Here is a 27,041-nt window from a genome sequence, read left to right on the forward strand (position 1 = left end):
TGTCAACTTTTCGATTTAATATGACATTTTTTGTGGTTTTATCATCAATTTTGTAAATTTAATGTAAATAATTGATATTTTTCGGAAAATATATTCGAAAATAAGGAGCAAAACGGATTGTTTGAGAAAATTGAGGGAAAAAATTATTATTTTTTATTTTAATTTATTTGTTTAAAATTTTTAAAAAGTAAATATTTATTTATTTCTTTTAATAATATGTTGAATACAAATTTCCAAAGTATTTGAGAACTATCATGTCATGTTTAGCAAATTATACTTTGCTCATAATTTACCGCGTCTATTGAAAAAAAAAAAATAAATTAAATTAAATTAAATTAGATTTTTCAATAGACTGGCGGTAAATTATGAGCAAAGTATAATTTGCTAAACATGACATGATAGTTCTCAAATACTTTGGAAATTTGTATTCAACATATTATTAAAAAAAATAAACAAATATTTACTTTTTAAAAATTTTAAACAAATAAATTAAAATAAAAAATATTAATTTTTTCCCTCAATTTTCTCAAACAATCCGTTTTGCTCCTTATTTTCGAATATATTTTCCGAAAAATATCAATTTTATTTACATTAAATTTACAAAATTAATGATAAAACCACAAAAAATGTCATATTAAATCGAAAAGTTGACATTTTAAAAATTTTATAACTCGGAAACCACTTCTATTCCAAAAATGAAATTTTCAGGGTTGTTTAAGGATATAATGAAGTATATTCCCTGAAAATTTCAAAGGATTTCGAGTTGAAAGAAAAAAGTTCTGGCTATCTGAAAATGGCGATTTTTCGAAAATCGATCGGCTTTAGATGGCCATAACTTAAAGAAATAGAAGCAATCAAGTAAAAAGTGGGTAGATTTCTTCAGAGTATACCTGAACAAAAAATATCAGCTGCTGATCAACCCTCTACTTCGAAAACTGTAGATATGACAGCATTTCAAAAATAGGCAAAATTTCTCTAAAACAGTGGTTTAGTTAGCAGCTCGCCGTGAAGCCGGACTTGAGTGTAAACCAATGACCAATTTTTTCCTTAAAAGTAGAAGGTTTACAGAAAAGAATGCGGCCTCAAACGAGTCTCTAAGTTATATAGAAGCTGAGATATAAATTTTTGAAAATGACTGAAAAATCGACTTTTTTCAAAATTCAAAAAATTCTCCAGCGGCCGGATTTGATCGAATCGGGCTCAAATTTTTAGGATCATCTCCTTTTCTAGTGTACTTTCGAGGAAAAAATCGGCATCAAAATCGGTGACCCACCCCCGCAACTTTTGGTCGAAAAGTAATGGATCTGCCCATATATATATATATATATATATATATATATATATATATATATATATATTGTAGCTACATTGTATTTTTAAGGACTGTGATTTTAATTCATTCAGTTATGTGATAATATTTAATTCATTTACTCGATTATATAGCTCTACTAAATAGTTAAGTTTTCGCAAACATTTGGAGGGAAAATAAAAATACATGAATAGTTTAATGACTTGAATATAATAATTACAATATGAAAATACAAAACCATACTTTAATTCATTCCGATAACAATCAGAAACAGTATTAAAATATTAATCCATGATCAGATCCTCTAACAGAAATCTATTTACAAATATTAAATGTATCATCTCTTGTCATTTCTTAAAGATAACTGTACAAAAATAAATATATACAATTATATCGATTATAATCACGTATTATTCATAGATTTGATACAAGTTGGATCCATGTATGTAATATTTTCGGGAAAATGGTCCATTATAATAAACTTTTTCTCAGTCGATCTGTTCAAGCAGTCAAGAAATCCGAACCAATAAATAACTAGTCCAGACCCGAATCTGTTCCAGTAGTTTCCAGTTTCGCATCGTTTTATATTCTTCATGTGTTTTTAATACATGAATTATTACTTATTTGAAAATTAATAATTAGTGGATAAGGAATAATCACATTGTCAGGTAAATTTTTTATTTTAAAAATAATTGATTTAATATAAATAATTTAATTATTGCAGATAAACATGATTTAAAAAATATGTTAATATTATATATATGTATATATATACGATATATATGTGTATTTATATCTACCTAACATAGAGAATTCACAAGAATAACATTAAATATAATAAATACGTATTTAATCAATAAATACATATTTAATAAATTTCAAAAATAGAAGACAATAGTTCTATGTTATAACTATTATTACATTTAATGTTATAGCGATTCTCTACATAATACGAATATAAATACACATATATGTATATTTGTAAAAAATAAGAGGTTTTATATATATATATATATATATATATAAATTTAATAAAAATTTAATTCGTTGTTATTATCAATTTGTAAATAATTAAAAAATAAAAAATGAAAATTTTTTGCCGATACTTGCTTATCACAATGCATGATATCAGTACAAAATTACCTTTTTCAAAAAAAGGTAAAAAAAGGCGCCATGTACACGCGCAATGTATGTTGTAAATCTAAAAATCTTAAATGGTAGTAGCTTTATTTCTTCCTAACAAAATAATTTACAAAATTGCGTTACCTAATTCAACCTAAGTGATACGTATTTCAAAAAAAGATGTGAAATTTTTAAATTGCGCCAATTGCAAAAAAATATATATACTTTAAAAAATAATTGTTGTGCAACTACTTTTAAAAAATAAAACAAAATTGTGTTACCTAACTCAGTCCAAGTGGTATGTATCTTTGTATTCCTGAGAGTCTTTCTATCAACCCAAGTGGTAGTAGTTTTAATTCTCCTTGGTAAAATTATAATATTACAAAGAATTATTTTAATTACACAAAGAATTAAAGAGGTAACATTATAAAATACAAATATTTAATTAAAATAAAATAAATAAATTTTTCTTGTAAAAAACTTGGCGCTGCTTTTTTAAGGTCAACCCAGACAAACTTGCATAGGTGCATAAGCATATGCATAAAGAGATGGATTGGTCTATTTCCTTTTGCACATATACATATAAACCAATCAATTTCTTACGCTTATGTTTATGCGCTATGCAAATTTGTCTGGATAAGAGCCTCCGCACAAGACACTCGTATGATAGCGTAGCGTGACGTAACGTGGATTAACGCACAAGAAACGTATCGATTAGAGCATCCGCACAAAATTTTCGTATGGTAACGTAACGTAGATCAACGCACAAGAAACGTATTGACGTATAAAGCGTCATCTACAATGGCAGCAGGAGTATACAGTAAGACGTAAGCAGTAAATTATTGACTAATGAGATTTTTACAATTCAAGAATAATCGACTGTGATTGGTCAATAGAATAGCTTACTGCTTACGTCTTATTTCATACTCCTGCTGCCATTGTAGACGACGCTTAACGCCGTAACTGATACGTTTCTTGTGCGTTGACCCACGTTTCGTTACACTACGTTGCCATACGAAAGTCTTGTGCAAAGATTCTAAACCTTAAAAAAGCAGCGCCAAGTTTTTTACAAGAAAAATTTATTTATTTTATTTTAATTAAATATTTTTATTTTATAATGTTACCTCTTTAATTCTTTGTGTAATTAAAATAATTCTTTGTAATATTATAATTTTATCAAGGAGAATTAAAACTACTACCACTTGGGTTGATAGAAAGACTCTCAGGAATACAAAGATACATACCACTTGGGCTGAGTTAGGTAACACAATTTTGTTTTATTTTTTAAAAGTAGTTGCACAACAATTATTTTTTAAAGTATATATATTCTCTTTGCAATTGGCGCAATTTAAAAATTTCACATCTTTTTTTGAAATACGTATCACTTAGGTTGAATTAGGTAACGCAATTTTGTGAATTATTTTGTTAGGAAGAAATAAAGCTACTACCATTTAAGATTTTTAGATTTACAACATACATTGCGCGTGTACTTGGCGCCTTTTTTTACCTTTTTTTGAAAAAGGTATTAAAAAAACTGGGGGAGACTCTATATGTTAATTTTCTCTCAAACGAAACTTACCTATTGCATCTGGCCTCATACGTTTGAGTTTCAACGTTGTGAATCGGCACGTAATAATTCACGGCATTCACGCGTTTTGCACCGTTGTTGCTGCTGCTGCTGTTGCATCCTTCAAAGGAGAACATTTTTTCGCTCTCTAGGCTCTGAGAAGTTGTCCGTCAGTACAAGCGATCGCGACAAGACTGCTCATATGAAATTACTCGAGTATACGCGACAACTCCAAAAAGTAATGATGTGGTGATGGGGGAAGGGGGAGGGGGAATTAATGTTTATAGAACTGCGCAGTGGATTTTTTAGGAGAGAGGGAAGTAAAGCCTACTCTAACGGTGATGATGGGGGAGGATAGGAGGAGTAAGAAAGAAAACATAAAAAAGTTATATATAATTTATTTATTAAAAAAAGATCGCAAATCTTTAAGGCGTCGCGCGCGACCACCAATTAAATAGTTTTATTACATTTTGTAACGCGTAATTCTTTTCATGTTTTCCGCATCGCATAGTATTGGTGTCATCTAGTTTATTCAAAGATTCGATATCTTTGTAATGCGCATCCAGAGTCTCGACGATTAGGTTTTTTCGCGCATAATTCTCTAGCAGATCCACCAGCCATTCTCGTTTCTGGCATCCCTTGACGTACACGAGAGTCGGCATCTCGTCGTCATCGTCTTCTTCTTCTTCTTCTTCTTCTTTTTCTTCTTCTATACCAAGGACGGCCGATGTAGTCAGGCGTTTCGCCATGCTGTACGGTACGTTTCCGTCTTCCCATCGTAATCCATGGTGATTGCGAATCAACCAGGTAGCGCACGATTTGTCGGATTTTGTGAGGAGATTCCACGGCATGAAGTACGTAAAGATATGATGCGTCAGAACGCAGCCTTTTTTCAGCACCGCCACCTCCTTCACGACAAATTTCATCCCGACGAGGAATCCTTGCAGGCGTACGAACGTTGGTACGGACATGACGAGATTTCTTTATCTCTCTATCCCTCGTCGATGCGTCAATCGAGAGGAATGACGTGCAACTCTGCAAACCGTCTCGCGACACTTTGATTTATACTTCCCCCTCCCTCCTTCCCTTGCCCCTCTAAATAATTCTATCGGAGAGTGATCGAAAGAGAGAGAGAGAGAGATAGAGAAAATAATATTCACGTCGACGTTGCCGCGAACATTCAGACTATTTTGCGCACCACGTTCGTCAACGGGTTGTACTCAATCACGCGGCCGTGTATGATGAGACAGTACGCGGAGGTATTCGGCGGTACGTTCTCCATGCAGTCGAATTCTATTCTGACATCCACGGTGGCGTTTTTGACGAATTCGTTTTGGCGGGAGCAATCGATGATCACGAACGGGCCGTTACGTAGAAAAGTCGAAACGGTGAAACTTGGCTCGAGATATTCGTATCCGTAGTAGCCCTTGCAGAAACGCGCGTACATATCGTACAGAATCGCCCATCTGTGTTTACCAAAGTCCAAATTCAGATCGTCGTACGTATAAACTTCCGAGTTTAGATAGAGTTTTACGTTGGTCAAGTTGCAGTCGTCGAATCGGCTTGTGTCGGCAGACATGACATTCTTCCGACCCGTCTGCAGAGCGAAAACGACGTATCGCGGTTTCTCGAGCTGAGTCGCGGTCTTAATGGCCCACGAGTGCTTGGTCGTGTTCCGCAACAGAGGATACTCGTACAGATTCCAAGAACGGAAACCCATACTTAGATATCGTCCGTCTTTCAAGGCGCGCAGCATCGACAGCTTGTTGATCTCGTTCAATACCACGTGAGGCATTCGCCATTGTATCTTGAGTATTTTGATAGTAATCTCCAACGCGAGAATTCCCACCAGGGAATTGTTGTCGTTGCGCGCTCGTATCAAGATCAATTCGTGACGAGCGTTGATCACCACGCGTTTGTAATCCTCGCAAAATCCCAGTAACAAGTTGAGCGGTACGCAGAAATTGAAATATCCATTCAAATTATTATGTGGTTCCCAGCCCGCGTTTCGCAGGATCACGCTTCTATCGGACGATACCGTAACGTAGTTCTTGAGCGTGCTCGTTATTCTTACGTTTCTGCAACGATCAATCTCCATACCGTCGAGCTCGTATCAAATCTCATCGAACATAAACGCGACGCAATTAGTACCCAATACCACATTATCGACTTGGTCGGCTGCTCTGGTCACCGTCAATGTTCCTTCGACGTAGAGAAAACTCAATTCAAGCAAGCGCGGGTAAACGGTGCACCCTGTGCCCTTTACCCATAAAACTGCTGGGCTGCTGCCCAATCCCAGGTCCTATCAGCTGGGTAACGGATGCAGCCGGTAGTACTGAACAGGGTAGCGTTTCGCGAGGCGAGCGCGGCGTGCTCGTGCGTGGGAGGTGCCCAATACGAGCGGGGTATATGGCGCACCACGTGCCGTATATTCCTAAGGCGCGTCGACTGCTGCCGAATCCCGGATCTCCGGGCAACCGATGAGCGACGCGTTAATAGTACGGGGCGACTTGTGCGATTACGTGGCAGCTGGGAGCATGGCACCAGCGACGGCGACTCATCAAACGTGAGCTAAGATCGCTCGACACGAGTACTACGGGGGTAGGGAGCCCCGCCGGGAGGCTACCGGTGCTCTACCAGATGGTGTCGGACTCGTAGGGGCAGAGGATTCGCATAGCCGTGTGAGCGGCATAGGGGGCCTAGTGTGGGTCACGCTATGAAGCTTATGTTGCGCATTACCTATAATGGGGGTGTTATGGCACCCCAATCCTGTCAGTTGGGCTGATCTAATCCGAGTGGATCACGCCCGCTGCAGCAACCCTGCTACCTGGGGAACACCACAGGTACAATAGTGAGTCATGAGTGCGTTACGGGAAACCGTACCTCTACGTTTGAAGGGTCGGCTTGTCCGGGAGTACGTAATCGTCAGGTATGGGCTCTGTAAGGGGGAAATCGCGTTAGGTTGAAGCTGGAAGAAATTCTTTCTGACCCTAACGCGAAAGTTACAAAGACAGCGGGGCAGAAAATAGCGGCGCTGTTTAGCGAAACCAGTAAATTGGTCATGCAACTGGGTTGCGACAACACTTTTCTGAGGGGTCGTCTGGCGGAAAGGGTGGAGGCGAATCGCCCAACACCGGTGACTGCCGCCGTCTGTAACGTTTGCGAAGGCGGTTGGTAGGCGGGAACCCAGTCATAAAACCGGTCCGGGAGTTGTTGCGGCACCGGCAACCAAGAGTGGGAACGGACCGCGAGATAGGGACTGTTCGGTTGTTGTGGCGAGCGGTGCCTATGGCTCGGCTATATCTTGACGGGTCACGGCAGTTTGAATGAGTTCTTGCATAAAAGGGGATTGTCTGAGACTGAAAGTTGTGCGTGTGGTGCTGAATGCGAGGATTGAAAGCATGTGATGGTTGAGTGTGAAATGTATGAGGACATTAGGAGCTTGGACGAATGGGGAGTCAGGGTGAGTGAGGATGGTAGAGTGGATGTGAGCGAGGTACTGGAGCGAAAGGAAAGATACGAGAGTCTGAGCAGGTTTGCGGCATGTGTGTTTCAGCGAAGAATGAATGGGAATGCGTGAGACGTGTGAATGCGGCTTACCAGGGCCGGGTCTGCAGGAGACCCAACTGGGAGTGGCTTCGGCTGCGAAGATCCGACCAGTGATCTAGACTGGTACCACGGGGACCGGTCGCCCAGGGAGCTTGCTCCCGCCGGTCGCGGGTAGGACCATCGTGATGGCAGTGGTTAAGCCAAATGCTGGCTAGGATACCCGAGTTCACGAACTTGGGTGTCCGACGGGTGAGCTTGCGTCCCAACAGCTCGGGTGCCAGCCTGCTTAGCTGGTAGAGCGTGGATAGTCGCTCGCCCCGACCAGTGGGTTGCCGCAGGATCCTGCAATTCTGCGGCGCACTGGTAGTATCGACCTCGGTCGGTACGCGATGATTGGGCGTATCCCAATCCCGCGCCCATGGGGGCCGTGTGGATAAGGCTCTACGAGCAGGTGCCGCACGTTAAACAAACGACATATTCTGTCCCTATCTACTATCTAGCGAAACCACTGCCAAGGGAACGGGCTTGGAAAAATTTGCGGGGAAAGAAGACCCTGTTGAGCTTGACTCTAGTCTAGCATTGTAACTTTCGCACGGCAACGTAAACAGATCCTGCTGTTGTATGGGTATTCGTATCTCGTCGCTATAATCAAACGTTGTGTTGGCGTACGTGTGAGTCTCGATCTTGACGATGCGATCGTCAAAGACCGGCTCGCTTCCGATGTTGAGAATTTCAGTCATCGTTCAGATGTTTCGCACCGCGAATCCCAGAGATTGTAAAAACTTAACGTTTGACGCGTTGAGCTTCTTTCTCGTCGCTTGTTTAACGCCACTGAATGTCGACTTGACGATATCGTCGATCGGTGCAGCCGTAAAGATATTACTGTTATCTGTCGCGTGCTCCGAGTCGTTCAACACTAACATCTCATGTGTCGCGCGTACACTCACGCTCACGCATACACTGGCGCGTTATCGCTCTCGCCGTCGTACGTGCAATCTGACGGTGATCTCTTCTCCGCGAAAATCGATCAATCGTCCGTCTTGATCAGCGACGCGTATCGTTAGATTTGTAACGCTCCGCGCGATGATCGGCAGATAAATGATCTGCGCCGGCGTTTCCGATATCTTATATCCCGGCGGTACGCTCGGTAAAAATTCGTGTATCGTATGAACGCGTTTTTCGTTGCACCCGCGATCACGTTACACTCCACGCGGATAATGTTTACGTTGATAATATTAATCGGTGCGTCCGATTCGTGCCACTGTCCCGGCTGCAATATACGCGTCGACGAGAATCCCAGCAGCGATCCGACGTTGTTCGGTTTGTTAAAATTTACTCTGAAAGCGCACTTGATTTCGCTCTTCATCGTATTGTAATTTGCACGAAGCACTATCGGGTATTCCGCGACCTCGTCTTCGTAGCCGTTTGCGCGAACGGTCTCCTCTCGCGCGATATCCGCGATCGACGTACAACGATCGTCGTTGAAACGAACCACGCGTCGCGGACGTTTACGTGAAATTTCACGTTTCAAAATTCGTGTATGGCTCGTATCTCGTACGATCCCTCGGAAATCGTAATTTCCGTGTCATCCTCGTTGAAATAAAATCTATTATTCGAAGAATTCACGTTCGGAATCGTGTGATAAGTCTCGAAACACGTTAGACCGAGCTCGTAGTCACCGTCGCTCAGATCCACGGCGGGAAAATAGTGCTCCGCGAGGATGCTACTTTTCCCGGTCAGCGTAAACGTTATAGACATATCGGCGGAAGCTGGTCAATGAATACTGAGTCTCCGCACGGCGCGTCATCAGGTTTTAAATTAGCGCCAATCGTCATCGATCGTCCGGAGAAATTGCTAGCACAACTGGCCACAGATGCTCTGATCGTAGCGCTGGTAAGACGTGTGATTGTACTCAATTTTTGTCACGCTCGGTCGAAATATCGCACCAGTTCTTTCGGTGGTCAAATATTGCCGAAACTGTCGAAATATACGACTCGATCTCCCCTCTTGGCGTACGCTACCCAATGAGTACCGGGGCCGGCTGCATCGTCCAAATTCACGATACCGTTCTCGTTTCGACGTACGCCATCGACGATCGGTAACGAATCACGCATGAAAACACCTCTGAAGAACGGTACGCGCATTCGCCTTGCCAGTCGACTCAATTGTACGTTAGCCGTAACACCCGTGGGCATATTTAACGTCTTCTTTGATTTTTTTTTTAATCTTCAACGCTACTCCTCGTCCGCGTTTGTGCGGGCCGAGATACAGTCCTTGTCCATATTTGTACGGAGCGAGATAAAGTCCGCGACCTTCCATGGCGCGATTGTGACGTTGCGTCTCTTCCAGCTGACGTCGCGCGGCTTTGCTAGCGTTCATCCCCGTTGTAATTCCGGCCGCTCCGCCGGCCAGAAAACCGAGAAACTCCCAACAACGGTAGAATCGGCAATACGCCGCCTCGTTTCGCTGCCGGAAGTATCCGTTTTTTCGAATCCGCTCTCTTCTTTATCTTCATCTTCGTCTGGGTCTTCGCCTTCGCCTTCGCCTTTATTTTCAAACCCATTCCGAGCTTCGTCTTAGCCTTCATGGCCGCCCAGACGGCTGTAGCGGCAGCTCTCTCTCCGAGAGTCAAATCTCTCGCGATGACGCGTCCCAACGCTCTCTCGGCGAGTATCTCGTCCGCCGCGTGTCTCTCGGTGAGGCCTTTGTTACGCGAATAGTTTATGTCGTGCTCGCGACACGCCGCGTCCAATGGATTTACACCCGGATCACCTCTAGCCAATCGTTCTCGCAAACGAGTTCCCGGACCGCAATACTGATAGCCGGGAATGTGCAGTTCGAACGGAAGTGCACTTATCGCGCGATTAAACAGGCCTTTACCTGTTTTTATTTTTTTCGTTGACATTCGCCGCAATCCTTTATCATTGGCGCGGGACCGTCGATGTGCGTTTGCTGCCACGGTTGATTGTAATGTGCGTCACAGCGACGATAGGTCTGAACCTCCAAATCCGCCTTTATATGCTGCGAAAGCTTGTCCCACACATAGTAGATGTGATCACCGCACACTTGCAATAGAACGGCTTTCGGTACGAATTGCAGCTGTTCGGCGCTAAAATCGCGAATGTCCGAAGGTCTCGACAGCAGGACGAACATCTTTGCGACTAAGCGATTCGCGGTGCCGCGCACCTCTAAATAGACGTTCGAACGAGAAAGTTCGATTCAGTCGTACAAAGTGTGAGGAAAAAAATTAGATTCGACAACCGTTAGCGATTCGTGTGACGAATTGCGACGACAGATCACGGTCGATGGAGGGCAACGCGGATAGGTGCAGACACGGTACGATGCTGCCGGCTACTATACGCGCGATTATTTGCGGTCCCTCGAATTGCGGTAAAACCAACGTTCTGATAAGTTTACTGGAAAATCTGCACGATGTACGTTTCGAGAACGTGTACGTGTACTCGAAATCGCTGCAACAACCGAAATACCGATATCTGGAGAATTTATTGACATCGATCGACGAAATCGGCTACTTTACGTTCTCCAATAACAGTGACGTCATTCCACCGAGCGACGCGTGTCCGAACTCGATATTCGTCTTCGACGACGTGGCGTGCGATAAGCAAGACTCTGTGAGAGAGTATTTCTCGATGGGCAGGCACTCGAACGTCGACTGCTTTTATCTCTGTCAGACGTACGCGAGAATACCTAAACATCTGATACGCGACAACGCGAATCTGCTGATCCTGTTCAAACAGGATGGTACTAATTTGAAACACGTGTACAATGATCAGGTAAATACCGACATGTCGTACGATGAATTTTGCTCGTTGTGCCACGATTGTTGGCAATGCAAGTACGGATTCGTAGTGATAGACAAGGACAGCGCGCTTTCGAATGGGCGATACAGAAACGAATTTAACGTGTTCGCGATACCGCAAAAGCGGTCAGTCGTCGCCGATAGGTCGTCGAAGGTGAAACAACGTTAGTGTTACAGAAAGAGAGATCGACACTCTGCTTTGTTTTTTCGCCGCGATGGCTGCGATCGATGGGAGCGAGACGATTCGCGAACGCGAGAAGATTGTGAAAGATATTGCAAAAACGAGTAATTCGATTCGCAAGATACTTCGCGTTTTGAAGACCGGTAAGATCGAGAAGGACATTGAGTTGAACACACACTTTAAACCTCTAATCGGGCCGCTGAAAAAGATCGTCGACAACTCGAGCTTGACCGCGGTGAAGAAAGAGGAGCCGACAGAGAGCGTCGCTGACGCGATAATCGAACCGCTATCCGTTCAACAGCGCGGGGAGGAGGTGGAGGATGCTACACCGAAGAAAAAGAGGAAACGATTAGACTCCTGGTCGGATCTGTCATCGACACCGCGTAAATCTAATCAATCGATAGTACTACCGATAACCTCTACACCGACGCGAACCGTGCAACGTACAAGTCCCGAATTTCTCAAAAACGTGGATGTTTTCGAAACCACGGACGATTCGATCGGGACGACCGTTCAAAAGCGGTTGCAAACGTCGGAAGGTCGAAAATTGTTTATAGAAACGTTGCAAGATCACTTGGGTCCACTAAGCCTTTACATCGCAGAGGTTTTGGGCGCCATTCCAACGACAGACAACGTGTACGGCGTTTATCTCGGCAAGAATGAATTGAGGCTAGGTAATAAACGTTTTGACGTGGACAAAGCGGATAACATTTATGTCGACGGCGTACGATACGCCGGCACACCCGGTATTACGAGTTGATCTTCAAGAAAATACCCAATGACAAGCTCTACACGAAGGATGATAAGCAAAAGTACAGAAGCATACTGTTGACAACAAGTGCTCATAAATTCAAACACGATCCTCGCGAGCGAGTAAAGGGCAACGTGGGATATAAGTATCAATATGTAATCTCACCGTTGATATCGACCGAATCCAAGAAGCAAAAATCCGGAAAGGGATTATTCGCGACTCGCGCAATGACGCTAACCGACAATAAAATCGACTACGTGCACTGGGACGACCCCAACGAGCTGGTGGATCGTCTGCGATTGCTCGACGCTTCGCGTCAAGCTGGCAACAATGCCCACGACAATGAGATCATGTCAATCATCGAGGAACTTCGCGAGGCTGGGCTTATTATAAATAAAACGGTGCGACAGCGATCCGTTCAATCGGTGTCGAAATGCCGATCAATAAATTTGGATTGTTCGAGCAGCGCGAAGACGTGACGAATACCATTTTCTATCATTATCGGTGGAGCGGATTAGTGAGAAATTTCGTGCGCGACAACGCTCTGTGTCGCGCCGCCACGGACTTTGATGCAAGATCGCGCAAGATTCGCCTCGTAGCGCAACCTGAGACTGACGGTGACGCTGTTAACAAAATATACGTTGATCAGTGCTTTAAAAGTCTGACAGATCAATGAAAAGAGTCAAACGAGAAGCTTACCGCGTTCGAGAAGGATGTGCGAGCGTTACAGGCTGCGGTGAACGAGCTTCGACGTGCAAATATCGGTAGATTGGAAACGGTTAATGAAGGATGAAGAAACGGTTCAGCAGAAACGACTATCGAACGGCGACGAGTGAAGAGAGGCAACGGTTAATTAACGACGGTGACGAACAGCAACGAACGATTCGAGAACAGTTGTCGGACGGCTGTCGAGCGGTTCAAGAACGGTTGTCGGACGGTTGTCGAACGGTTCAAAAACAGGTTAGAAACGATTACGAGCGGTTTAGAAACAGCTGTGAACTACGCGGAGACAGGAAAGGCTACAAACGGTTAAAAAACGTCGACGACGACGACGACGATGAGTGACAAGAAGCAGTTAACTGACAACGACGAACGACAACGAACGGTTCGAGAACGGCTCGATATGGTTTCTGAGCGGTTCAGAAACAACGATTAACGACGCAGAAACATAAACAGAAACGGTTACGTACAGCCAAAGAACGACGACCGACAGCCAACGAAACGCTAACCGAACATGAGACCGTTAAAATCGACCGATGTGGATAAAAATTTCGAAAAGCGACGGTTGGTGGACGAATTGCACGCACCGGCGAGAAGAAATTTTCCCCGCAGACACGTCATAGTGCGAGGGTACGACGACCTGTGGCAGGCTGATATCGTCGAGATGCGTCCGTACTCGCGTTTCAACGGAGGCTACCACTACATACTCACCGTCATCGATGTGTTGAGCAAGTACGCGTGGGCCGTGCCGCTCAAGGGTAAAGGTGGCAGCGAGACAGCTGACGCTATCGCTGAGATAATTTGAGATAGCGGGAGGTGCCCTAGTAATCTACAAACCGACATGGGGAAGGAATTTTACAACACCGACGTGCAACGTCTCGTGAGAAAACACGGCATCAATCATTATTCTACGTATTCGGTGATGAAGGCGTCGGTCGTCGAGCGATTCAATCGCACGTTAAAAAACAACATGTGGAAGATGTTTACGCTCAATAGAACTTACAAGTGGGTCGACGCGTTGTCGCGACTCGTGTCGGATTACAACGCGCGCAAGCATCGAACGATCGGCATGCGACCCGTCGACGTTACCCCCGCGATCGCCGAAAAACTCTTGGCTACGGTGTACAGCGCGATAAAGATCGCGGGCCCGGCAAAGTTCAAAACGGGTGACTCGGTACGCGTCAGTAAATACAAAACAATTTTCAAGAAGGGTTACACGCCGAATTGGACCATCGAGGTGTTTAAGATCGTTAAAGTGCAGCATACCAATCCCTTAACCTACCTACTCGGACTATCGTGGAAAATTTGTCGCTGGAGCGTTCTATGAGTACGAGTTGCATCGCGCGACTTATCCTGACGTGTATCTCGTGGAGAAAGTACTGCGCAGGAGGGGCGACGAGGTTTACGTAAAATGGCTGGGATTCGATGGATCACACAACTCATGGATACACAAGGACAATGTGATTTAATTCGTGCATACTGTATTTTATTCTTAATATAAAAATGATACATGTAATACATATAAAGTATATAATAAAAAATATTAAATACTAAATACATGTGCGATATCTTTATTAATATCCCTTCTCATATATAATACGATATTTACTCGAGAACTATTGTGACTTTCGTGCTTCGTGGTGCCATATATAGGGGGGTGTCGTCACAACACTCTGGGAGGGGGCCCCGGAAAACGCACTGTTCCCTCCAGGACCACGTTATACATACATACATACATACATACATACATACATACATTATATACATTATATACATTATATACATTATATACATTATATACATTATATACATTATATACATTATATACATTATATACATTACGTTATATTCGGTAATGTCCCCACGGCAACGTATCGGTCGAATCCGGCACGATATATCGCTTATCGTCGTACGGACTCAGAGCGATTTTCGTCTCGCTAATAGTGTACACTTCGTGCATTTTCGATCTTATGCACGACTGTGGTCGAGTCATTTCGATCTCATCGTTCAAACATCGCGTGTAGTCGTCGAATGTAATGGTGCGCGCGATGACGTTGCTTTTGACACCTTTCGCTTTTTTGGTGTCTTTCTTACCATCGACTTGCAAGGCGTACATTTTCGCCCTAAGTTCAACGAATTCGGTCATAATGGCCCCGTTGTTTTCATCCTTCATCAGGCTCGGCACTTTTTTATTGACGAGAGGCATATCATAAGTGTTATCTACCGCGTAGTCACTTGTGTCGAACCGGGCTGTATCATGTTTCATGTTCTCGTACGCGTCGTCGCACTTGATATGATAAATCAAACTGTCCGTGTCGGTATACATGATTCTACACGAGTCGCGGTACAGGGGAGACATGTAATCGTGGTGAAATTCGTATAGGCACACCTTCGACAAGTCGAGGATTCACATGCCGACGTAGATCGGTTTGTCGAATTTCACCTCGAGTTTGCGAAGTTCGATGGCTAACAGATTTTCCGAAAACACGCTATTGCTGTGGAAATTCGGTCGCGCGATCATTGCCTCCGCGCCGTATCTACCCTTCCACTTCGTCACTAATTTTACATCGACGTGGTTTCGTACATTCTCCATTGTTTTTCCAAAAACAGCGTTATTAATTTATATAATGTTTTTTTGAACTCATTTTTGGCTTGTGTTCTGAATTTTGTATTGAGTTCGATGTAAGAGCGGAGCCACTCAGATTGAACAAATTGCAATACGCGATGTATTTTAGTGACGCGAATACCATGGCGCATGCACTGTTGCAGATTGCGATAATGGATGACATAACGCTCCTTATCGTGCAGCGTGGCGAGAAGTTTGTCCTGCCGTTTGCCGGGCGGTTTATCGCGCATCGGACAGAACGGTAGGTCAGCGTGCGCGTCGTGTTTATCCTGCGGATACTTGAGATCGACCTCGAGAATATAGCCTGTAGACGAATCCAAAGCGATCGCGTTAACGTCGAAATTTGACGAGTCTTCGACCCATCGAAACTCCGCGTAGGGCAGTGGCTTACACATCGCCCAGCCGTATAAGTTGTTGACATCGAAGTACATTAGGTACGACGACGGTTTTGATGAATCGTACGACTCCATATATTTGTTGTTGGCCTTCGCGTATCTGCCGGAACATTGACTCAGGCCGCCGCGTATACCACGTTCGATAAACATGACCATGTCAACGTCGGTCAGCAGTTCAAAATTGATACACGTATGTTTCAACATGGCGTCCCACGTAAAGCCTGGTAAAGTGTAGTAGTACGCGGGATCAAGTCCGTAACTCGCGACGCAGCTGTCGCGGAAATTTTCAAACACGTCGGCCAAACGCAAGACATCGGTTTTCAGGTATAGATCGCTGTATTCGCCCAGGGTTCGAACGAAGAATCGCTGCCATACGTTCGTGGCGTGCGCGTAATCACTCTCGGATACGGTTTCACCGGTCAAGAAACTGTAAAATGAATCGCGCGGTGGTAAACACGTATCCTCCAGCTTTTTGACGCTGTCCACGTATTTGTATGGAAAGACACCTTTTCGCGTAAATAATTTGAAATCGTCGTCGGATAACGCGGAAAATTTTGATCGTATAATTTTTAATTTATCATTATCTAGGAAGGATGCCAATTTTGCGAGACGCTCAGAAATTTGTACGAGTCGATGAATCTTAATTGTATTATATATCGCTTCGCGAATCAGATCTTTCCGCGGTGTCTTTCACGTGTTTAGTAAATGAGATGTACTTTTCCTTTGTTATAGGCAGTACATCGATTGAGCCTTCGAACGCGGCAGCTATGTCCTTGATAATAAAGTGTGCGTCATAACCCTACAGATTGTGGAATATTACTGGGATGAAGTGAGAATCCTTATAATTCAGATTGCACGTCGAGTGTGCTGGACCTCTGTACCGCCCGGTCAGGTGGCAATGATCGCGCACTTTATTATCATCAGGCGCGAATTGTTGTTCGCATATGTGACATTTCGTCGCGCTGTGAAATGTCTCCCACTCGTCTCGCGTTAGGTCTACCATGCATACAATGTCGGACAAGATGTTTTTTACGCGATGCGCCAATCCGTTGAGTTCCTCGACGAACCACGCGACGCAGTCGTTATTGCGACAAAATCGATACGTCGATAACGTTTCGTCGTACGAGCACTGTACGTAGTATGCTATACTACATACCCGATGATGTTGATAGGCGTATGACGCGTGTTCCGTCTCCGGTTGTGTCTTCTGCAGCACGCACTCCAGATCGGCGTACACCACAAAGGGAAGTCGCTCTTTCCTGCTGTGGTTCTTGAAGCTGAGCCACTTGTTGTTCTCGCTTGTTAGTCGGATTGCGCATTTGTTTACCTTTTGACATTCCACAGTGTGAGACTGCAACTTATCGCTCGAACTGAAATAGTGAAGACATCTGCAAAAAAGAAACATAAAATTTTATAAAACTTTTTATACAATATATAAAATATTTTATACATTATTAAAAGAAGTATAGACACTTACCGATCACAAATGTACTTTGTATGTCCATGTTTATTAATTTGCGAGCTCACAAGACGGGATAGATGCTTAATCCACGCAAAATGTCCAACATTGTTGTCTCGCGGCTCCTGCACGTACAGCAGATTCACGTGGTTATCATTCGTGTGGTCGGTAAGCCGTATTGGAAGAACGTTTGAAGTCTTCTTTCCCTCGATGGTATAGACATTGACGGATATATTGTTGAGTCGTTCGAATTTTTTAATTTGACTCAACGTCATTGGGAACTCAATGTCTCGTACATTCAGTACCGTTGAATAATGCGGGTATGAAGATTCCCGTTCTGAATGTCTTTCAGTTGAATGCAAGGCGGCTACCACTGACCACGCAAAACACACATTGTCCATAGACAGCACATTGATCACGGCGTTCTTCAATTTAATGTCTTTAGGCAATTTCATGTGACATCCCGCGCGCAAAGGATTGTACTTGTTGACGCTTACCGTCAAATTGAGGATTCGAGTCAACGCCCACCCACTGTCGCGTTCCTGGAACTCCTCGAGTTTCGCTAATGTGGGCTCGATAACATGTAACTCGTACCACTCGCGCAAGTGCGATGTACCACAGAGTTCTATGTTATTTGTATTAAAACTCTTATTGTCACGTTTATCACCCGCCACAAACTCCCCATTGAACAAAGTGTTCACTTTGACACAGTTATGTGTTTTTATAATGTCTCGCACTCGCTTGCACACTACGTTGCAGGCGTCTCCCAAAAACTGTCGCGGTTCTACATGGTCTATATTAATTACCGCACCGGTCATTATACGCTTTTTGAACGCGGTGTCGATCTCTCGCCATACGAGTTCTGCCGTGCGCGTGTCACCACTGGTACCGGCGTTCGCATAATCACCACCGCTATGGATAAATTGTTTTTCCAATCGCAATTTTACACCCTCGAGTCGCGCAATTCTGGCAACCAACGATTGCCTCTGCCAGATCGTTGGATTGTCGGAGAGCCGCTGACGTTTGGCACTACAACGTGTCTCGAGCTGCTCGATGAATTCCGCGCATTGCAGCGTCCATGTGAAAAATTCTCCCAAGGTAGCTACTTGGTCGGACAGCTCCAATAGATCGCGTTCGATTTGCTCGAATTGATCCATGTTTTATCTATTCAGATTTAGGTTGTTTATCAGATTCAGGTTGTTCATCACCACGAAGTCGACAACTGTAGTCGCCCAATAGCGATACTTCATTAGATATCAATGGTTTATATGGTAATAGCGTTGCAGACACATATTGTTCATCACCATCATGCCAACCACTACTTTGATACATTTCCCATTGCCACTTCCCAATAGTGACACTCCTTATACTCGAACCTAAAGTCAGGTTTATTGTAAAAAAAAAGGGCTTTGTCACAGATGAAGCTGTATGAGCTTTATCCTCGTTCCGCGCCTGGTATATTCTCCATTTTGAGCTACCGTATCAGTTATTATTATATCCGAAATCCTTGATAACAACTCCTTGTCTATGAACAATGCGTTTATCGGTTCCTCGTATCCCGAGTTCGCGATCGCGAACAAAGTGCGCTAGTGAGTTTCGTTGCACATCCGTCGATTTTCCTCCTCGATCTTCTTCACGGAAAGCATTGGCGATATCATCTAATAAAAATTCACTATACAAAAAATGATCGAAGTATATAAAGTCACTGCTTTCTTCGATTTCATCGATGTCAATTTCATAGTCCGGTGTCCATGAGCGATTACATACCATTTCTTCTTGCTCAATGTTATAAAAAATGTTCACGTCGCAACCGATGTATCGCTCTCAAATCGTATACTAATGCGGCTCGATGCGCTTCATCCCTTATTATATATACCTTTGCCCTCTCTCTCGCTCCAATTGAATCTTGATAGATCATTTCTTCCTTTGTTTTATGTACTGCGTTGTAAAAAATAGCGTGAAATTGTTTAGTCTACGCGATAACACCCCCCTTTTCCTAGAAAACATTTGCTCACGACGAATATGTCCCTACAGGTTCGATGCGTTATCGGGTCGATCATCGTCCCGATGATGTCATTTCTTCCTTTGTTTTTTTCACGTACTGCATAGATGGATTGTTTTTTTAAGTATAAATCATACTATATTTTCTTCGCGCGCATTTCTATTCGAGCCGTATATGCGACGTCCGCTGGAGCATCAGTTGCATGAATTGGTAATCAGATATTGCATTATCGCATATTATAACATAGAAGCGAGGTGCCGATGTTCCGGCGGACCTCGGCGCTCGCCTTTGTAGTGCGAGACATATTTTATCTTACGACTATCAGTTTTATACACCGCCATTATATTTTTCTCTGGCGACTTCTGCAACCGTCATTGAATTCAGTCTCGTCGTGGCTGTGTAGCGCAAGTACAGAGCGATCGGAGTCTGTTCTCTTTTTTTTTGTGAATTTCATCATGCGATGTTTATTGTGTGATCGGTTTTACGTGCCATCGACGTGTGACGATTGTTAGCGCTCTTACTGGCTGCGCGCCGCTCGTGCGGGCGCCGTGCGTGTGGGCACCGCGCCTAGTGCGCGAATTGCCGCAAATTTGGGCCCGGGGCCGGCGTCGCCCCCTCCCTCTTACGCGGAGGTGGTTGTCGCGTCTCGTTTGATGCCTGACGTCCCCCTGCAAGTTGCTCGTGCGGGCGCCGTGCGTGTGGGCGCCGCGTTTAGTGCGCAAATTGCCGCAAATTTAGGCCCGAAGCCGGCGTCGCCCCCTCCCTCTTACGCGGAGATGATTGTGACAATGATCGATTAACGAGGCGTGACGCCTCGTTTGGTGTCTGACGACTCCCTGCAAGTTTCGGTGGATATGACCACCGGTCGACGAGTGGTTCGCCGTGTTTAAGGTGAGTACTTACTATTTTAATCTACCTGTTCCGACAGATTCGATGCGCCGTCTAGCCCCCGCGGACCTCCCGCGGACCCTCACGCAGGCTCCCGCGGACCCTCGCGCGGCTTCCGCGGCGCGACCGCGACCGCGAACGCGGACTTCCCCTCCCGCGGATCCGCGGCGCGGATGTTATCCCCGGTGATTCATCCCCCCCTTCCCCTCCCCCCGCAAAATCCGATATTTTTAAAAATCCTATACTCTTCTCCCCCTCACCCCCCCGCAAAATCCGATATTCTTAAAAATCCAATACTCCCCTTCCCCTCACCCCCCCGCAAAATTCGATATCCCTCCCTCCCTCACTCCCCCTCGGAGCCACCTAGGTGGAATCGGCTTATACTAACTACTCAAAGGTTTTCAAAATTTTTTAAATTGTGCCGGATTGTGCTAAACAAGTACAATAACTTATCATAATGACAAAATGTCCGCAAATCGTTAGTTTTCGCAGCATAATCATCTAAAGAAAGCAGTTTTTAGAAATTACAATTTTCAAACCGCTATAACTTTTGAACCGTGACAGGGAATGAAATTTTACGACTTGTGCTGAATTGTGCTAGCCGAGCACAACAAGAAAACGGCTAGAAACAAATCAAAAGTTACCACATCTCAGATTTATCAGAGCTCTGATACTATCCCCTTCGATCTGTTTATCTATGTTTACCATTCTTAGATATTCCGGTCTATTTCCATCTCTCTCTAACTCTTTATACTTCCTGTTGTACTTCGACACTATTATATTATTCTCTTCCACTTGCCTCTGTATCTCCCAGTCTCTTAATTTAATCTCTTCCCCTAAGTTCCTCCTTTCTCTCCTTAAGGTGATCCTAAAGCCGTGATCCTAGCCGGTTTTTTTCAGTTTTTTTCTTAGCATTAATCTTTTAATTGGCTTTATAAAAATGCAAAATTCTTGTCTAGAATTAAAGTACACATCAAAATCTAGGTCATGGTGGTCGAATTTATATCGAAAACGAAAAAAAATTAATATTTTTTGTTATACGTGACGACCACCACATATAAATTCGACCACCATGACCTAGATTTTGATGCGTACTTTAATTCTAAACAAAAATTTTGCATTTCTATAAAGCCAATTAAAAGATTAGTGCTAAAAAAAAAACTGAAAAAAACCGGCTAGGATCACGGCTTTAGGATCACCTTAACGACTCAACTGCTTCCACCCCCCACCCGTTTCTATTATAGTATTTTTCTTTCTCTCTACCATATCTGTCTTTCCATTTGTTTTTCTCTTTTTTTATCCAACATTTCTTGACCCATCTGCTCTCATCCATTTCCCTAATCTTTTCCTCATATCCCATTGCCCTTCCTCCCCATCCTATCCTAAGCTTTCTCAACCCCAGTTTCATTGACATTAGGTAACTTGAAGTACAGAACTTTAAATCGAAAACCCATCTTGCGTAATCTAGCATAATTTTTTCCAAGTCCTTTTTTTCTTCCCATCCCCAAATTTCCACCCCATACGACATCACACTCTGGACTAGGTAATTAAACAAACTCCCTTTCCTTATGAAATCATTTTTACAGATCCATTCTTCTAGACCCCACGTCCTATTTACCGCAATCCTACCTTTCCTAGCTAATTCTTTAATGTGATCTTTGTAATTCTCTCTATTATTAAACACGAAACCTAAATATTTAAAAGTCCTAACCTCTTCTACCTTCTTTTCTCCCCATTTCCATTTCTCTTTCTTCTTCCTATTTTCTTTGTTAAACACTAACATCTTTGTTTTATTGGTACATAATATCATTTTTCTCCGTTTTAGAAACCTCTTTATTGTGTCCATCATGTCTAACATTGCTGTTCTATTCTTTGCTACGAACACCATATCATCCGCATATTCTAGCGACCATACTCTAATGTTTCCTATCTTTACGCCTCCTATCTTTCTTTCTTCTAGCTCTTTTCTAATGTCTGCTATATACAAATTAAATAGGAGTGGACTCATTACACAACCCTGTCTGACTCCTTTTGTTATCCTGAATTTCTCCGTCAGGCCCACTTTTGTTCTTATTGCAACTTCAGTCACATCGTATATTGCTTCTATTCCCCTTATAAGTTCTTCATCTATTTCCTTCTCCCTCAAGATCTTCCATAATTACTCTCTTTCCACCTTGTCAAATGCCGCTTTTAGGTCTACGAATAAGGCATACAATTTGTCTTTCTTTCCCTCCTTATCTTTTCTTTGGACCAGGTGATCCAGGACAAAGATGTTACCCACCGTTGCCCTCCCACCTCTGAACCCCGCCTGGCTCTCTGGAAGCAGATCCTTCAGATCCACCTTCTTCTCCAGACGGCATCTGAGGACCTCCGCATATATCTTATACGCAGAGCACAGAAGCGAGATTCCTCTGTAATTTTCTACCTTTTCCTCATCTCCCCTTTTGTGTAACGGGACTCTGATTGACGTTTCCCAGTCTCCAGGTAGCTCTCCTTCTCTCCAGATGTGTTTCAGCAGGTCCACCAACTTTCTCTTAACTGACAATGAGTCGCTTCCATACATCTAGGGTTCCATTGGTATTCCATCGATGCCTGCGGCCTTATTCCTCTTCATCCTTCTGATAGCCTTTTCTATTTCTTCCTCGTTCAACTGTAGTTTTGGCTGTTCGGCTTATTCTCTTTCTTCATTTATTCCTTTTCTGTTCAGTTGTATCTTCTCCTCATCCGTATATTCCAATAGCTCCTTGAAATAATTTGTCCACTTATTTCCTCCGATGTTATTTATTTTCCTTACCTTTTTCCTTCTTTTTTTATTTATAAATTTCCTACTTCAGCTCCGTTCTTTATATTCTGTAGTTCTTCTTCTTCCATTATCCTCTTCTCCTTCCTCTTCTGTTCGAGTAGGGTTTTTAGGTTTCTTCTTTCTTCTAGATATTTTCCTCTATCTAGTTTTCCCACTCTTTATTTCTTATAAAGTCTTTTCATGCTTCTTTTCTTCCTTGTACATTCCTTGTCCCACCAATCTTTGTGGCCCATCTCTCTCCTCGTCGTATTTACTCTTTTCTTTACCATAGCCTCATGTACCATCTTTTTTAAGATTTGTCCATTTTCCTCTATAGTTTCTTCTTGCTGTGTCTCAACAAATATATTCTTGTTCGTTTTCTCCTTATATCTTCTTATTGCCTCCTTATCCCAACGGATCCTCCATCTTCCTTCTGTTGATTCTACGTCGTCTGCGTTAGTCACCTCTTCTTCTTCCTCTCTCCTTTCTTTATCCTCAATTGTTGCACAGACAGACATGTGATCTGAGTCCACCCTCGCATCTACCTCGAATTTGTCTATTTTATGATACATTCTCTCGCAAACTATCATATAATCTATCACCGTATTTTCCTCTCGCTCCTACAAAAGTATATTCGCCGTTCCAATCGCCGTTCATTGTGCCATTTAGTAAGTACCATCCTTTGCTCTGTATGAAATCTATTAAGTTCCTACCCCCTGTCCCTATTATTTGACTTAACTTAAGTTATTTATATAGGGGAGACTGGGGCTATCTGTCTACGGGGGCTATGTGTCAACAGTACTGCTATCTCAAGTTTTAAGAGACAGATGTCTCTACCATTGTAACAAGTAATTGAAAAATGCCCTACGAAAGATATTTAAATGTTGTTTGTTTTCTTGCGATGCCTTTCGCAGACGCTATATACGTTAAAAGAAAAGCGAAAACAATTATTCACATTTATCGACGGTCGAAAAATTTGCTGTGTGACAGTACTTTAACTCAAATTAAAGTAAGCAATTCATAATATTATCATTTAATATATAGTTGTCAGGTGTGAGAAGCGTCAAATCTTAATTCCGCATTATCTAAAATTGGCAACATGTTAAAGATTGAAAAACGTGGTCGGGACTATCTGTCCCATTTTTTATGGGGCAATGTGTCCACACTTCAATGACGAAATGTTCTTTTATAAATAGATAATGGTGCGTAACTACAAAAGAAAGACTTTCCTTAAGACGGATAAGGTAGACATATCCAATTAAATTATATTCAGAGCTATTAAAAGAATAAAAATTAAGCGAGAATCTTTTTGTAAAAACAGCGTTAAACTTTGGAATAAATGTTCGGGCTCTCACTCGCTACTGTAAAAAAGTGACATACGAGCAACTACTCGATACTGCGATTCAAGAATCGTCACCAAATTTTTATTTTAAAAATACATGTCAAGTTAAATATAGCAGTTTGTCTTAAATTATTGAGTATTTTTTATTTCAAACGCTGCCGAGGATAAAGTAAAGACCTCAAATAAAAAAAAAAGATTAAAGAATTGAGGGGACAAAAGAAACTCATCACATTGATTTTGCAACGGACTCAAAATCAGTTTGATGCCACCGTATATAAAAAAAAGTCAGCTCTACGCAGGAAACTTGTCAAAAAATCTATACAAAGTGCCTACTACTACTCTGACTCCAACGACTAGGCAGTTTTTTCAATATTATATATTAATAATAAATAATATTATAAATAAGTAGGGGAGACCGGGGTTAAACAGTCTATTTTTTTTAGTGCCGATTTTTAACAACAAAATAAATAATTTTAATTAAATGTGGTATACCACTGTAAAGAGTAAACATTTAGCTATAAAATTTATTTAGGAAATTTTTATCTACGTCGCTTTGTTTAACCGGTGTAGAGCAAAAACGACAACGGTGAAAAAATTGAAATCTCAAAAATGCCGGGATTAAAGCGTCACTCCCCCCCGGGGCTAATCAGTCACACTGCATTTTCAATACATATACATACATCTAATCCTGAAAAATGATAGGATACATTTCAATAATTGTTTTTTAAGAGAAAAATATAAAAATTTATTTAAAATTTTTATGCAAAACATTATTAAAAAATAATTGTTTTACCTATTCCATAAAACAATTTAGGCACGTGAATACAGATCCTGACGAGCGTACGACCACGACGACGACGGCCACGACCACGACCACGACCACGACCACGACCACGACCACGACCACGACCACCACCACCACCACCACCACCACCACCACCACCACCACTACAACGGCGACGACAATGACGCCGAGACGATGCGGCAAACGCTGGACGATGCGGTCGCACGCGTGACTGTCACTGACACAACGACCAACAACGACGATCTACCGCGGCCGGGACGATCTACCACGCGCGCGGCATGTCAACTCTCGCGCGGAAATCGCGGGATCTCAGAGCCGTGTCTCGCCGTACCTCGCCGACGTGCCGTGAGCGCGAGCGATCTCGAAAACAACGGTCCGCCATCTTTTTGGTCGGCCAAAACTCCAAAACACCCGTTTTGCGACGATACGTGCGTACGATTTCCCTCCTATACAAACTGACGCACGTGCAAGGGAAGACAGAATCACGCTAGAAGAAAACCTAACCTGAAATCGCCGTGAGCTGAAGTCGGAAGTTCCGCTCGAACCGCCGTGCGAGTCGGACACGTTGCGCGTACGCTCTCCGCCCCTATCGACGATATAGTACAAGCGAGCGAGAATACACAGTATTCGCGTGGAATTGTGTCGTGTGCCCCGTTTGTTTCGGGTGGGATTATTCTCGTTCTTTATTGCTCCCCTTTCGGAGGGGGAGCGGTAATTAATATTACCGGTTATTGAGAGATGTCGAGCTCGGATAGCCGACGGTCTTCGATCACCGAGTCCTGCTCATCGAGAGATGAAACATAGGGAAATAAAAGACTGAAGACGAGCTTCTCCGAGGAGGAATTCGAAAATATAGTGCAAAACATTAGATTCAAGGATCAGCGAGATTCTAGCCGCAACGTGAGTGTGGTGTATCGTAACTTGACCTCGAAGGAACAGAGGGATAAAGAACTTTCAATTAAGCGTAATGTGTCCCTATGCTACGAAGACAGTATGGAAATAGACAATGTAGCAGACAAGCTCCTACATGTGGAAGGCCATGATTTTTTTATAAATAAAATGACCCTTTCTTCTAGTCAGAAAGGTAGCAATACGGAGCACGCTGTGCACACGCCTTCAGCTCAACAGGATCACGTGAACTCAAGCAATGAGACGAGTGATAGCACCGCCGGACGTGTGGAATCTATTATTAACAAGGAATCGTATAATGTTATCGACTTCGCTCTACAGAAGAGTCCGGTAAATAATAACAATGACGCACAACGGTATGTGAGATACGACCACGACCATTCAGGTATAGCAAAGATTATTATTCAACTTTCACCTGAGCATTCCACAACCAGAAAGGGAATAAATAAAATTAAAATCTGGATGATCCTCGCGGATTTGCAAATATGTCCGTCCTCGTTAGATATGCTAAACCATTTCTCCGCAGAAGCGGAATTTGAAAAATATATTGACGCTAATCATGCGCTCGACGTTATAGACAAGATGCAGAATCAAAAGATCAAGGCATACGTGGAGCAGAGATCATTTATCTGTAAGGGCGTTGTATCAGACTGGCCGACTGGGATCCCCGAATTGTGGGAGGCTATCCAGGATAAGTCCAACATTCTTAAGCTTGAGAGGATGCATTGCCGCAAATGGGATCAAACCGCCCAGAAGTTTTCCTTTGTGCCTACGGACAACATCGTCATCACTTTTAAAGCGAATAAAATCCGCA

The 27,041-nt window shown here is 43.1% G+C and overlaps 2 protein-coding genes across 2 annotated transcripts; both read right to left on the reverse strand.

Annotated features, from left to right (window-relative positions):
* Positions 1–5,178: 5,178 nt before the first annotated feature.
* Positions 5,179–6,096, reverse strand: LOC139812073 (uncharacterized). Its single transcript, XM_071776701.1, has one exon. It carries the CDS (start codon positions 6,094–6,096, stop codon positions 5,179–5,181), a length of 918 nt encoding a protein of 305 aa, XP_071632802.1.
* Positions 6,097–15,426: 9,330 nt separating this feature from the next.
* On the reverse strand, positions 15,427–18,656 carry LOC139812074 (uncharacterized). Its single transcript, XM_071776702.1, has 5 exons — positions 17,518–18,656; positions 17,197–17,428; positions 16,757–16,839; positions 15,767–16,467; positions 15,427–15,575 (listed from the first exon to the last, which is right to left on the reverse strand). Exons 1-5 carry the CDS (start codon positions 18,654–18,656, stop codon positions 15,427–15,429), a joined length of 2,304 nt encoding a protein of 767 aa, XP_071632803.1.
* Positions 18,657–27,041: the final 8,385 nt, after the last annotated feature.

This window comes from Temnothorax longispinosus, chromosome 4 (assembly GCF_030848805.1).
Source record: "Temnothorax longispinosus isolate EJ_2023e chromosome 4, Tlon_JGU_v1, whole genome shotgun sequence".
Classification (NCBI taxonomy): domain Eukaryota; kingdom Metazoa; phylum Arthropoda; class Insecta; order Hymenoptera; family Formicidae; genus Temnothorax; species Temnothorax longispinosus.